Source organism: Sorex fumeus, unplaced genomic scaffold (assembly GCF_029834395.1).
Source record: "Sorex fumeus unplaced genomic scaffold, SorFum_2.1 ptg000007l, whole genome shotgun sequence".
Lineage (NCBI taxonomy): Eukaryota > Metazoa > Chordata > Mammalia > Eulipotyphla > Soricidae > Sorex > Sorex fumeus.
In genome coordinates this window covers 51249644-51263086 of record NW_026606064.1, presented here as the reverse complement: position 1 = coordinate 51263086, position 13443 = coordinate 51249644, and the positions used below count along the sequence as shown (strand labels likewise).

Genomic DNA, 13443 nt, shown 5'->3' with positions numbered 1-13443 from the left:
GCAGAGCTAAGCTTTTAAGGTCTGAACTAAATCCCCATGTCTCTTGATTTCTAAGGATTACTTGAGCATGGCGTGCTGGGGGTCTGGCAGGGACAAGTGAGATCCCCAGGAGAATGCGTAGTCTTCGAGGTCCCACCAGACCCACTCACTTGGCGTAGGCTTTCTCCAGCAGGGCGCTCCAGAACTCGTTGCTGGCTTCGGAGTGGAGGAAGAGCAGCTTCCCGTTCTTGGTGGGCAGCCGGTCATCGATGACCACTTCCACCCACTCTCCATACTGCCAGAACTGAGGGTGGAAGGACACAACAGCTGCTGGTGAGGGCACAAACCCATCCTCCCTCAGCACACAGAGGACACCTGGCCCATGGTTAAGTCTTGGACCACATGCTCCTTGCCGATTCTGAGCTGCTGCTCCATGAATGGGGAAACTGGCTGGAGCAGGACCCGGGCAGCCCAGGGCTGAGTTCGCAGATGACCACATCCATCCAGCATCCTCCTCTGGCTTTAGGAACAGGACAAATTCGGGCACAGAACACCAGGCATGCTGGCAGCGGTTCTCCTGCATGCATCTGGCCCACAATCATGCATGCCAAGGCTTGGACCCCACCCTAAGGGGCAGGTACCCCAGATCTAGGGTGGGGCCCATGAGCAGGAAATCAGCAGTATGGGCTGAATTGTACATGCACGTACCTGGAAATGAAAGATGCCCGCGTAGTCCTTCTGGAAGTTCTGGTCCCTGGGCACCACACGGTGAAGTAGAGCTTCGTTCAAGGTGAGGGAGGCAATGGCTGCCAGCAGCCAGCAGTCACCTGCGAGTCCAGGTAACACATGAGGTGAGGCAGCCTGGAGGCCCGATACCTGTCACTCTGAGCTCCCCTGTCTGTCTGCCTCTGTCTCTCACACACACAAATTTTCTCTGTCTCTGTCTCACACGCACATTCTGTCTCCCTCTCTGTATCTTGGTCTTTGTCACATTCTCTCTCATACATATTCTCTCTGTTCCTGTCTCTCTGTCTCTGTCTGTGTCTATCTCTGTCTTTCTCTGTATCTCTCTGTCTCTGTCTCTGTGTTTCTCTCTCTGTCTCTCTCTGTCTCTCTCTGTCTCTCTCTGTCTCTCTGTCTCTGTCTCTCTCTCTCTCTCCCTCTCCACTGACAGATGCCTCCTCCCATAGGTGCTGGGTCTCTCCTGGGAAACTGAGTCCCAGCAGCCAGGACTGAGCTGGTGTGAGTGCTCCTGGTTACCCTAGTGACAGGAACCATAAAGCCTCTCCTTCCGAGGCAGATTCCAAAGAGTGACCAGAAGGGCCGCATCCTTCTTTATGCCCATCTTCTCTGTTGAATCTGTCTTCATGCCCTCCCTCAGCTCAGAAACCTTCACCCCTTCCCCCTATTTAGTGGAAACCAGGCCCAGTGGGGAGCTGCACCCTCACCACACTGCCCCCTACATCTCCAGCTCCCCCACCACGCTGTGCCCCCGGGAGTCTAAGAGATAGACAGCAGGGAACGTGCCTCTTTCTGCCTTCCTGTCTTTTATGTATCTGACCCTGGTTAAATCCCCGGTATCACATATGGCCACCCAAACACCATCAGAAGTGATCTCTGAGCACAGGGTCAGGAATAGCCACTGAGCACCACTGGGTATGGCCCAAAACACATATATTCCCCATCCACAAAAAGAAAAATCCTAATTGTGCACCAGCTACTTACCACAGCTTTCCTACCCTGCACTAAGCTGCCCCACAGTCCTGTGTGACCTCCCCAGCCTCCAGGCCCCTTCTAAGACTCAGAATTTCCTGAACACAACTGCTCCCCCACCTCCAAACCCTCCTGCCCAACCGTCCCATCTCTCCCTGTTCAGGGAATATTTCATGAGTCAAAATAAATAAGCAACAAATCATTTTGTTCTCAAGCAAATACCCAACAGCCTGAATGTCTGGCATGTGGGCAAGCAGGTGACCTTGATCCTAATAGATCCCACCTCCAGTAGCAATGCAACTCTGCCACTCTGGAGATGCCTGACAGGGATGCCGAGTGCAGGCCTCCGGGGAAGAGAAGCAGGGGCTGCTGGCACCCACTCTGGCCCAAGGGGTCTCTCAAAGCCCATGAACAGCTGTGGGGGCACCCCCCCTCTTGGCACGGCTGCCCGCTGCCACAGCGACAGCCCACCCAGCCCTCTCTCCATGCATTGCCATTCCAGGCACGGAAGCAAAATGTCCCTCTGCTGCTGACATCAAACGGGGGCTGCCCAGCTGGAGGAGAGTTTAATTTTCTCTTCATCTGCCTCGCTCCTGACATCTCAGAGGCCACCTGACTCCTGTTGCAAGCTCACAGCAGATCCAAGCAGAAGCACTGGGCAGGCGGGCAGGCGGCTTTGGGATTCTTGCCAGTGACCAAATGAGGTGCGAATGGGTTGTCAAGACAAAGATGCTTGCTGGAGGGAAGGGAGGCAGGAAGAGTGCGGCCCTGCAAGGCGCCTGCTGAGGGGCACAAAGCAGAGGCTTCTGTTGCTGAAAATATTTCAGCAACTTGTTGATGAAACCTGCCTGAAAGCCCCTGCCACCTTCCTTGGGGTCTCCTCTGCTGGGGACAAGCTTTAATCATAGAGCACAATTCTCATTTCCAAAAGCAGCCATGGGGACCAGGAGAGAGTGCAAAGGGCTGGAACACATGCTTTACATGTGGGAGGCCTAGGACTCATCCTCAGCACCGCCTAGACTTGCCCCATCCCCAGCACTGAGCCAAGCATAGCCCCGGAACCCCTCCCAGGTAGCACTGTAGCACTGTCCTCCCATTGTTCATCAATTTGTTTGAGCAGACACCAGTAACATCTCCATTGTAAGACTTGTTGTTACTGTTTTTGGCATATCCAATATGAGTGTCTTCGCCCAGGCTTTGCTGGGTGAGTGGGATACTCTTGGTAGCTTGCCGGGCTCTCTGAGAGGAGCAGAGGAATCGAACCCAGATTGGCCGTGTGCAAGGCAAACGCCCTACCCGCTGTGGTATCACTCCTGGTATGGCACAAAAAAAACTTGACAAACCAGAACCAACGTGCTAATGGCGGCCATTCATAGGAATAGGAATGGCTCCAGTCTTCCACCAGGAATCGACAAGAATATTGGGTCTAGTTCAAAGAGGAGGGTGTCTCCATGCTGTTGCAGACAGATGAGTGTCTTCACCACTTCCCTCCACCCCCACATTGCCACTTCAGTTTTCTTATATTCTTCTCTCCTCTTTTAGCATCAGCTCAATAAGCATGGCATATTTGGGAGGTGGGGGCCACACTCAACTGTGTTCAAAATTTACTCCTGGCTCTGTGCTCAGGAACCATTCCTAGAAGACTTAAGGGACCATATGTGGTGCCAGGAATTGAACATAGGTCATATGAAAGCAAGGCAAGGGCCCTACCCATTGTAGTATTAATCTGGCCCTGAGTAGCAGCATGGTGGGCAGGGGTAGCAGGGACTGGGGCTAGGGAAGAGGGCCTGACTGTACTTGGTCCAGTAGTGTAGACCCAGTTCAGGAGGGTGATTGTCTTCTGCTCGGGCCAGGGACACTGGGGCCCAGAGCTACAAGCAATGGTACCCAGGGGTCTGTGTGGCACTGGGATCAAACTCAGTGTCTCCAATATGTGTTTTACCACTTTGAACTGTCTCTCAGTCAAACACTGGATGTTCTCACTAATTGGTGGTATATAGATAACATGGCTAGGGATGAGAGGTAACAAAGGTGGGCAAAACACTGGCAGTAGATTGCAGCAACAATAATGCCAAGGAAAGAGAGAAATGGGGGTGGGTGGAACAAGAAGAAGAGTCTTGGGCCAGAGAGACAGCACAATGGTAAGGCACTTGCCTTGTACACAACCAACCTGGTTTCAATCCCCAGCACCCCGAGCCCTGCCAGAAGTGATTCCTGAGTTCAGAGCCAGGAACAAGCCCTGATAACCAACAGATGTGATCTAAAAAAGGGGAGATTTGAAAGGGGCAAAGGTCAGATTCTTGGGCCCCTCTATGGTGTCCAGACAAAGTATCTGTGTCTATCTAAACTACTTGACCCAGTGCATGAACACGGGACCCAAACTACAACAATTAAACTTAGAAATCTGCCAATGAGTCAGGATAGGGGCAAGAGGGAGTCTGGGGTAAGTACTGGAAGGATGTGGACACAGTGTGATGGGACTGGAGGGGGGAACGTAAAGCAACTATGTACATGCTGTCTAAATAAAAGAGAAAGATTAACATCCCAAATGGGGCAGTAAGATGGAAGCCTTGCCTTATCACATGAATTTCTCAGCCTGCCCACCAGCTCCATAGGCCTTTAGCTCTTTTCTGGTTGAGTGACAATGCTCTTTGTATTTGAGTGTTTGTTTGGGGGGGTCACACCTAGAGGAACCCGGGACTTACTGTGTTCAGGGGTCACTCCTGGTACTACTCTAGAGACCATTGTTGTGCCTCAAATGGAACCCGCAGCCACTGCATGCAAGGCAAGTGTCATACCCCCTGCGCTAAGTCTCTGGCCCTGAGTGACTGAGAATTCTTGCCTCGTGACCTGCAGTGTGGGAAGACAGACCTGCTTGCATATGCCCCGGTGAATACATTTCTGTCTGCTTGCCTTTAAAGCGCCATGAGGAACAGACACAGTTACACCATGGGATGAGGATGAGAATGCAATGAAAGGTCACAAGCCGATTTTTAGACAGGAACAAAAAGGTTGGTGGGATAGGATGCTTATGCAATAAAATACAGTATAGCAACTTCTACTTAGGTCTTTGAAGTAGGCCTCACCTGCTTGCCGCCACCCACCTGACTCTTTCCCCCCTCATCCACTTCCGCTTTTAGGCATTGGTGAGGCCTGGTGTTTACTTTTATTTCTCTTTCCCTCACTCCACTCATATCCAATTCCTCCCCAAATGTGTCTGGCTTTCCTTCCTTCCTTCCTTCCTTCCTTCCTTCCTTCCTTCCTTCCTTCCTTCCTTCCTCTCTTTCTCTGTTCCTTTTTTCCCTCCCCCCACTCCCTCCCTCCCTCCCTCCCTCCCTCCCTCTCTCTCTCTCTTTCTCTCTCTCTTTCTTTCTTTCTTTCTTTCTTTCTTTCTTTCTTTCTTTCTTTCTTTCCATTTTCCACAACCAGCAGTACTGGGCAACCATGCAGTCTAACTCTGTACTCCCAGCAATCAAACATCTGCTTCAATCTCTCTTCTCTCTCTCTCTCTCTCTCTCTCTCTCTCTCTCTCTCTCTCTCTCATTATTTATTTGTTTTGATGTGTTTGGACCACACCCAGCAGTACTCAAGGCTTATTCCTGGATCACTTAGGGATCAGGAATCATTCCTGATGGTGCCCAGGGGATCATATGGGGTTCCAGGGATCAAACCGAGGTCAGCTATATGCAAGGCAAGGCCTTGCCCACTGTACTATCTCTCTGGTCCCCTGATTTTATTCTTAAATGGTTCCAAATTAAGTCCCTCCTCTCTGACACCCCAGCCATTCAATTCATTACCTTCTCTCCCACTGTATTCTACAGGAACCCCCCAAGTCTCTGCAAATCCTCATCCAGAAACTACAAACAGGAGGTTGCAGAGAGAAGTTGACTTGACATGGTGTGAAAACATCCCTGCAGCTGCACTTACACATCTTCACCACTTAACACTAGTAACTGTCCCCCAGTTATACCAATCTCGTATGCAAATACAATGCAGAGCAGTTACCAGAAAGCCCTGAATATTTTGGCAAAATTGCCAGGTGAAAGTGACATGGAGACCTTTGTCCAGGATATTGTCCAAGGAAAACCTAAAAGAGTAAAAGCAGGTACAACCAAGAAAGAAATCTAAAGGGCTCAAGGCAGAATTGGCACTTCAAAGGGGAAGCATTGGAGCATCAAAGGACTGAAAGAGGGACCTTTGGAAATCTGATAAAATCCTTGAATGTTCTCATGATTCAGCTGAAACTCAAGAAAGAAGTGGTCAGGAGCTGGGTGAAGGGAGGGAGGATTTGCATCCTGCTGTCTTGTAACTTATTATTTTTTTATGTACACCTCTGCAAAAGTCAACAAAGAGTTCCTTCCTTCTGAAATTAGCATAAAACTGCAATTATTATATCAGTACTGTGAAATCTAAGGAAGACATTTCATATTTTGGTGCCATTTTTCAGAGTGTATACTAAACAAGCTTTTGGGGATCCAGGGAAGAGTATGGCTTGGGCCACATCTAGTGGTGCTCAGGAGTGACTCCTGGCAGAGTTTAAGGGACCATACGTGGTGCCAGGGATGAAACTGGGGTCTGTGGAATACAAGGTAAATGCCTCAAGTCCTGTACTATCTCTCTGGCCCCAACATTTTTAAACAGTGCACTGAGAAAGGCAGACCTTCATTTAAATCTGAGGGTCCCTCTTCCAATACCAAGCATGTCCCAATATCAATGGTGGTTCGTTCTTCAGGTGTCTCCTGTCTGGAGATATTTCCAGTCTGCCCTCCACAGCAAACCTGGCCATGCATTTCCTGCTCATCCATCAGACACACTTTCCTACTGCTCTGAGAAAAAAAGTTCCAAATTCATCCACAGCATCAAGCCCTTGCACAATCTGGCCATGACCCTTTCCCCTGCTCTTGGCTCTTGCATCAGCTCATTCTTCATTCTGCTGCTTTCTTAGAAGGAAGTTTTCCCTAGAACCCAGGTCTTTCTAGTTAAAGGATCTTTGTTTATTCTCTTTCTGCTGCCCAGACAGAACCCTCTGTCTTTACTTCTTCATTGGGAGAAGAGAGATGGTGCCAGTTTGTTTGAAGAAGACACTTAAGGGATATTCATGAAATGAATGAATCAGCCGGAAGAGCTCTTCCAGATTCTGACAAATTAGTATGTCTGATAAACCGCCTGTCTTTTCATCCTCGTAAGCACCAGACAGTCTGCATCCATGGTGCCATCCCCTTCTCCTGCTGTGTTTGTAAATGAAGAATCTAGCACACCTCACTGGAAAATCGCCCTTATTTTAGGGCTGCATGAAAGCAAGCTCCCATTGTTTTCAAAGCAAGACTTCAGAGCATCTCAGTCTCTAGCACTGTCACTAGCCAGAAACTCTAGGAAGCCAGGTGCCAGGTGCATCAGGGCATGGGGCTCTGGGGTCACTCCAGAGAGCAATCCCACCAATACAGTTTCAAAGGTTAACCCCAAAACTAACTGCTATTTTTCTCAAAATCCAATTCTTATTTTTCTAAGCATTGCAATGTGGTGTCTTACAGAAAAGTCATTTTAATAACGATAAAATCACTCCATCTGAGCTGTGCTACTTATAACAAAGTATACTAAATTATCCTTCTGCAGCTTCATAGAGGTGGGCTTCTGTCTCCAATGTCCCCTGGTTCCCATGACTACCAGTTAGGCACCCCCCACCTCACACCTAACAGCAGAGTGGAGGGGCTAGAGGAAGCCTGGAATGCTGCAGAGTTTGAGGAGGATAATTCTGGCCCCAGGGGTCTCTGGCTGCTGAAAGCAGAACCCCCCAGAGAGTTAATGTACTTCACAAAAGGAGCAAAAAACAGGAAAGGTTGGCAGGTCATCTTTTGAATCAGAGTCCGTCTAGCTTTACCTTTTAACTTACCAGTGGGGAAGAAAAGAAAAAAAAGAAAGAAAGAAAGAAAATTCTTTACGGTTTAGGGAACTTATTCAAATTATTTCTGAGTGTCTTCTAGTTGTTCAAGAAACCCACCAGGGCTAGTTCTCTACCTGATTTCTCCTATTGTCCAAGGAATAGGGCTTCAAAGACATGAAACTACTCAGGACTTCTAGCCGCACCCCCTCCAATTCCAACTTGAAAACTGACCTTTAGAGGGAAGATTTTTCTTAGTAGATTATAAAAAAGGGAAATGATTCACCAGAGGGGGTGGGGGAATGAGCGGGTAAATACATCTGGGGTTTATGTAAATGACTCTCCAGCTAGTTTCAAGGGATTGGCTTTGCTGACTGAGTTTAATTGCAATGCCCTTTAGGTTGGAAATTAAGATGGAACTTTAGAAGCCAGGTCTAAAGAAGAAAGCAAGAAAAAGATGGCTCTGATCACGGACTTGCTCCAGGGACCCTTTGGGCACCCCCCTCGTGGACCCCAGCCCCTAGATCAGGGAGTCTGACTTCAACTCTAATTCTCCATATCCAGGTGTGTGCTTCTGGGCACTGAGCCTCGGACCATCTGCTCCCACTCACCACAGCCAGGCACCAGCTGGGATGCCTTGTGCCCCAGATCCTTGTGAGTTTCTTCCTCGAGGACCCCACCCCCACCCCAAAACCGTGTGGACACTAATATGTCCGCATGAGATTATTACTGAACACACTCTTCCTATTGAAGCCAGTAGATGAAACAACCGTAGTTCACTGACCTTATGCAGTCATTTATCTCCGTCAACTAAAGAAAGTGACTAGTTCAAAACCCCTTGTCATAGTCTAATAGCTCTCCATAGTCAAGGGAGAAATCTGAACAGCAGAGGTATTATCAGTAGGTCTGAACAACTGAACATAGAAATTCTTTTCTTTTGGAGGGGGGGCAGGAAAGAAATTTAGCAGAATGTATTTCCTTTCTCAGATTTAAAACTCGTATCTCCTTGTCATTTTTTTTATTAGTTAAACACGATGAGGTACAGTTGTAGACTTACAAACTTTCATGCTTGGGTTTAAGTTATACAATGATAGAGTACCCATCCCTCCACTAGTGCTCATTTTCCACCACCAGTGATCCCAGTAGCCCTCCCACCCACCCACCCCATGCCCCCCACTCCACCCTGCCTCTGTGGCAGGGCATTCCCTTTTGCTCACACTTTCCTTTAGGGTGTTGTAGTTTGCAATAGAGGTATTGAGTGGCCATCGTGTTTGGTCTATAGTCTACTTTCAGCACGCATCTCACATCCCGAATGAGTCCTCCAAACATCCTTTACTTGGTGTTATCTTCTCTATCTGAGCTGCCTTTTCCCCCAGCATGTGTTGCAGGTTTCCAAGCTGTGGAGCAAGACTTCTGGTACTTATCTCAACTATTCCTGGGTGTTCAACTCCCATTCTGTTACTTTATATTCCCCAGATGAGTATAGTCTTTCTTAAACATAGAAATTCTTTTTTTTTTTGGCTTTTTGGGTCACACCTGGCAATACAAAGGGGTTACTCCTGGCTCTGCACCCAGGAATCACTCCTGGCAGTAGCTCAGGGGACCATTTGGGATGCTGGGAATCAAACCCGGGTCAGCCATGTGCAAGGCAAACGCCCTACCTGCTGTACTATCACTCCAGCCCTGAACATAGAAATTCTTAAGAAAAAGATGAGCACTAAAATTCACCATTAGCTCTGGCCCAGGTGATTTCCTGTGTAATGAAATGCACATACATATTGGAAAAAAATGCACATAGAATGTGAAATACACGTGTCATCTGGCTCCAACAGGGAAGCACACATAGGAGTTAAAATGACAAGGTGCTCCCAAATCTGACCCAGGACCCTGAGGCTTCCCAGAGTGCACCAAATCCTACACGCAGGTCAGTGGAGAGTTTCCAGGCTGAGAAAAGTGGCCTTCCAGCCTCAAACCTATTAAGAGAGGAAGTGAAGTGAACTCAGCCATGAAAGCACCCAGGGTTAGCCCCACGGGGTGCTGTGAAACAGAAAGCCAGGTGTTTTGAGACTTGGAAAAAATAGCCTAACAGAGTGCCCAATAGCCAAAAAGTACAGAGGAAGGAAGGAAGCAAGACTCTGAGGGGGGAGTGTTAGAGGGGATGCCAGCCAGGCATGTGGGCAGGCTGCCACAGAGCAATCAATTTCAACCTTGAGCCAGGGGCTGTACTGAGCCCATACAAAAGCAGAGCAGTGGCGCCACAGACACCAAGTCAGGGAGGCTGGCATCAGGCCAGCTCAGATAGGGAGGGAAGGCAACACAGAAAGTCCAAAGGCTCAGAGCCCCAGACAGGAGCCACAGGATCTGGATGCAGAGCAGAGGATAAGTCAGTCATTTTTATTTATTTGGTTGGTTAGTTGGTTTTTGGCAAACCCAGCGATGCCCAGGGGTGACTCTGTGTGTACACAGGGATTACTCCTGGTGGGCTTGGGGAACCATCTGGGATGCTGAGAATCGAACCATGTCTAGCCATGTGCAGGGTAAGCACCTTACCCACTGTACTGTCTCTCTAGCTCCTGTAGCTGACTTCTGGAGTTGCTCTGATCAGTTTGTATGGTGCTGATCCACAGTGGTTTAAAATGGGATTCTTTCACCTAGTTTTTCTAGGGTTTTTTTTCCCCCTTTTATTTAAAAACTAGATTTCTGGGACTAGGGACATGGTTCAGGAGGTAAGGCATTTGGCTTGCATATGGCTGCAGGAAATGCTACCCAGTTTTGAACCCCAGTACCACAAATTATATCCCAAACACCATCAGGAATGATCCCTGAACTCAGAAGCAGTAATAATCACTGAGCACTGCTGGGCTTGACCTAAAAACAAGAAAATCCTACCACATCAGACAAAAATCCCTTACATAGTCATTTTACAACTGTTTACTGAGCATCTGTTCTATACCAAGCAGTGTCCTAGAACCCCAAAAACATCAGACTTCTAATTGCATAAAAATGCATAAATATAAAAACATGTTGAAGCAAATTATCAGTACATGTTTCAAGTTATGGCAGAGTGAAGAAAGATAGTATAGCAGGTAAGGGTCATGCCCTGCACACAGCAGCCCAGGTTCAATTCCTGGCATCCCAAATGGTCTCCAGAGCAATACCAGGCGCTCCCAGACACAGAACTAGGAGTAAGCCCTAAACATAGCCAACAGGGGTTAAAAACAAATAAATAAATAAATAATGAAAGGGTATATAGATAGATAGATGGATAGATAGATAGGTAGATAGAAATGTACATATGTATCATATATACTGATAAACCATATCTGTAATGATATAGCTTCTGTATGATGTTCTTCATAAAAGAATTGAGTGGGACCTCACAAACAGCATAGTTACGAGACAGTGATGAGTAAAGGTAGTATTTTGCAACAACTATAATCACTTAATCACTTAATCCCCGTTATTCATCGATTTATTCGAGCGGGTGCCAGTAACGTCTCCATTCATCCCGGTTGCGTGCTAGCGTAGCCCAATGGTATCTGTTCGTTTTAGGAACATGTAGAGCCTCAAACCGATCATTTAGGGTCTTGACGAAGAAGTCTGACCATCTTATAGGTGGGCGTCCACGTGATCTTTTGATGTCTCGTGGAATCCAATCAGTAATGGCTCTAGTCCAGCGGTTGTCTGTAAACCTCATTACATGTCCAGCCCATCTGATTTTTGATGTCTTGGCAAATGAGACAGCGTCTCTGATTCTTGAGCGTTGACGAAGATCAGAACTCCGGATTCTATCTCTCATTTGAGTGAATCGTGATATTCCAAGCATAGTTCTTTCGATTCCTCTTTGAGAGACCCGAATAGTGTTCTCATCCTGTTTTCGTAGGGTCCAGGTCTCTGAGGCATATGTTAATGCAGGAAGAATAGTGGAATCAAAGAGATGTGCTCGTAGTTGGAGGTTCTTTGTCCTTTTAGTTATTTCTTCAATGCTCTTGAAGGCATTCCAAGCCGCTCTCTTCCTCCTGCGTAACTCAGGTGCCAGGTCATTCATCATGTTGATTTCTCGACCTAAGTATATATAACTGTTGCATTCGGAGATGGTGGTTCCGTTGAGAGCGAATGGAGCGTCAGGAACAAGGCTGTTTCTCATAAACATTGTCTTCGTAAGATTCAGCTGAGTCCAACCTTTCCACACTCACGGTCAAAGTCCGCAAGCATTTGTGCCGCTTGGCTGATGTTTGGTGTTATTAGAACGATGTCATCAGCAAAGCGGAGGTGGTGTAGTTGCCGACCATCTATCTTCACTCCCATGTTTTCCCATTCTAGTCGTCGCATGATGTTCTCGAGGGTGGCACTGAAGAGTTTTGGTGAAATGGTATCACCCTGCCGAACCCCTCTCTTGATATGGATGATTACTTCTTTGTAGAATGGTGAGATCTTGGTAGTGAATCCGCAATAGAGCTCACGAAGGATCCTGATGTATTGAGTTTGTACGCCCTGATTGGCTAGGGCTTCCATGACCGCTTCCGTCTCAACAGAATCAAAGGACTTCTTTAAATCAATGAATGTTAGACAGAGCGGCATCTTGAACTCCCGAGATACCTCAATGAGCTTGGTTATTGTGTGGATATGGTCGATGGTACTGAATCCTTTTCGGAATCCAGCTTGTTCACATGGTTGTCCTTCATCTAGTGTTCTGCTAATCCTATTCAGGATGACTCGAGTGAATAGTTTGTAGATGACAGACAATAGGCAGATTGGGCGATAGTTGCCAATGTCGTGGATGTCTCCTTTCTTGTATAGTAGTACAGTCTTGCTGGTTTTCCATTGGGATGGAACCTTACATTCAGACAGGTAGCGTGTGAAGAGTCGAGCTAATGTATTGATGAGTACTGATGGTAAGTTCTTCAGGTGTTCAGGTCTGATCTTGTCTGGGCCAGGTGCTTTTTGTTTCTTTACCGACGAGATGGCATGTTGGATTTCGGAAGGGAGAACATTGGGAACGACATATCCATCATGTGGTATGTGGTATGTGGGCAAGTGGATGTGGCTATTAAAGAGATCTGAGTAGAATTCATGAATAATCTTCTCCATTGCCCTTCTGGAAGATGTGATAGATCCATCATGATGTCGGAGGGCAGTCATCTTGGTTTTGTAGTTGGTGAAGGACAGGCGGGCATTACGAATGTTTTTCCCAGTTTCTGCTGCATCTACCAGTACTGCTGCTCTCCTATTTTTGAGGTCATCCTTGATGGCTTTTCTGCACTGTTTTGCCAGTTCGGACGTTTGCTTGTGGTTGCCTGAGGCACGTGCCACGCCACGTTGGCGAATAAGTTCAAGAGTGTTCGAAGAAAGACGGTTTTTTGTGGTTATCTCTCTCTTGGCATTCCTTGCACAATCATGGAGGTGCTGAATCATTCGATCGTATTCCTCATCAATGTTGTCAATGACGGCATCTTCCCATGTTGCTGCAACAGAGCCAAAGAGTTCCCAGTTGGTGGTTGTTCTGGGAGTCTTCTTCTTAAACCTTGCATTCTTTTCTCCTCGTTCTGTGAGGTAGAATTTTGCACGAAGAAGACGGTGGTCTGATCCCGTTTGGAATTTTGGGACAACAGCAACATCGGTTAGGCAAAACCGCCGATTGAATATGATGTGGTCTATTTCATTGTGGAACCATCCATCGGGAGACTCCCATGTCCAACGTTTAGATTCAGCCTTTTGGAATTGTGAGTTACCATGGAAGGTTTTGGTTGACATGATGAACTCAGACAGTCTGTCACCTTGTTCATTCCATTCCAGGCCATGGGTTCCGATGTGGAGTTCATCGACTGATCTTCTTGGTCCTATCTTGGCATTAAAATCACCAACAATGATCT

At 47.5% G+C, this 13443-nt stretch overlaps 1 protein-coding gene across 1 annotated transcript in view; it reads right to left on the bottom strand.

The window, feature by feature from the left end:
• The window catches only part of CAPN8 (calpain 8), a 70692-nt gene that overhangs the window by 39271 nt on the left and 17978 nt on the right, over positions 1-13443 (bottom strand). The window contains exons 3-4 of the mRNA XM_056107049.1: positions 688-806; positions 150-283 (exon numbers count right to left, since the gene is read on the bottom strand). Coding sequence (XP_055963024.1) covers positions 150-283; positions 688-806 — 253 coding nt within the window. The remainder of the gene's footprint in view (positions 1-149; positions 284-687; positions 807-13443) is intronic.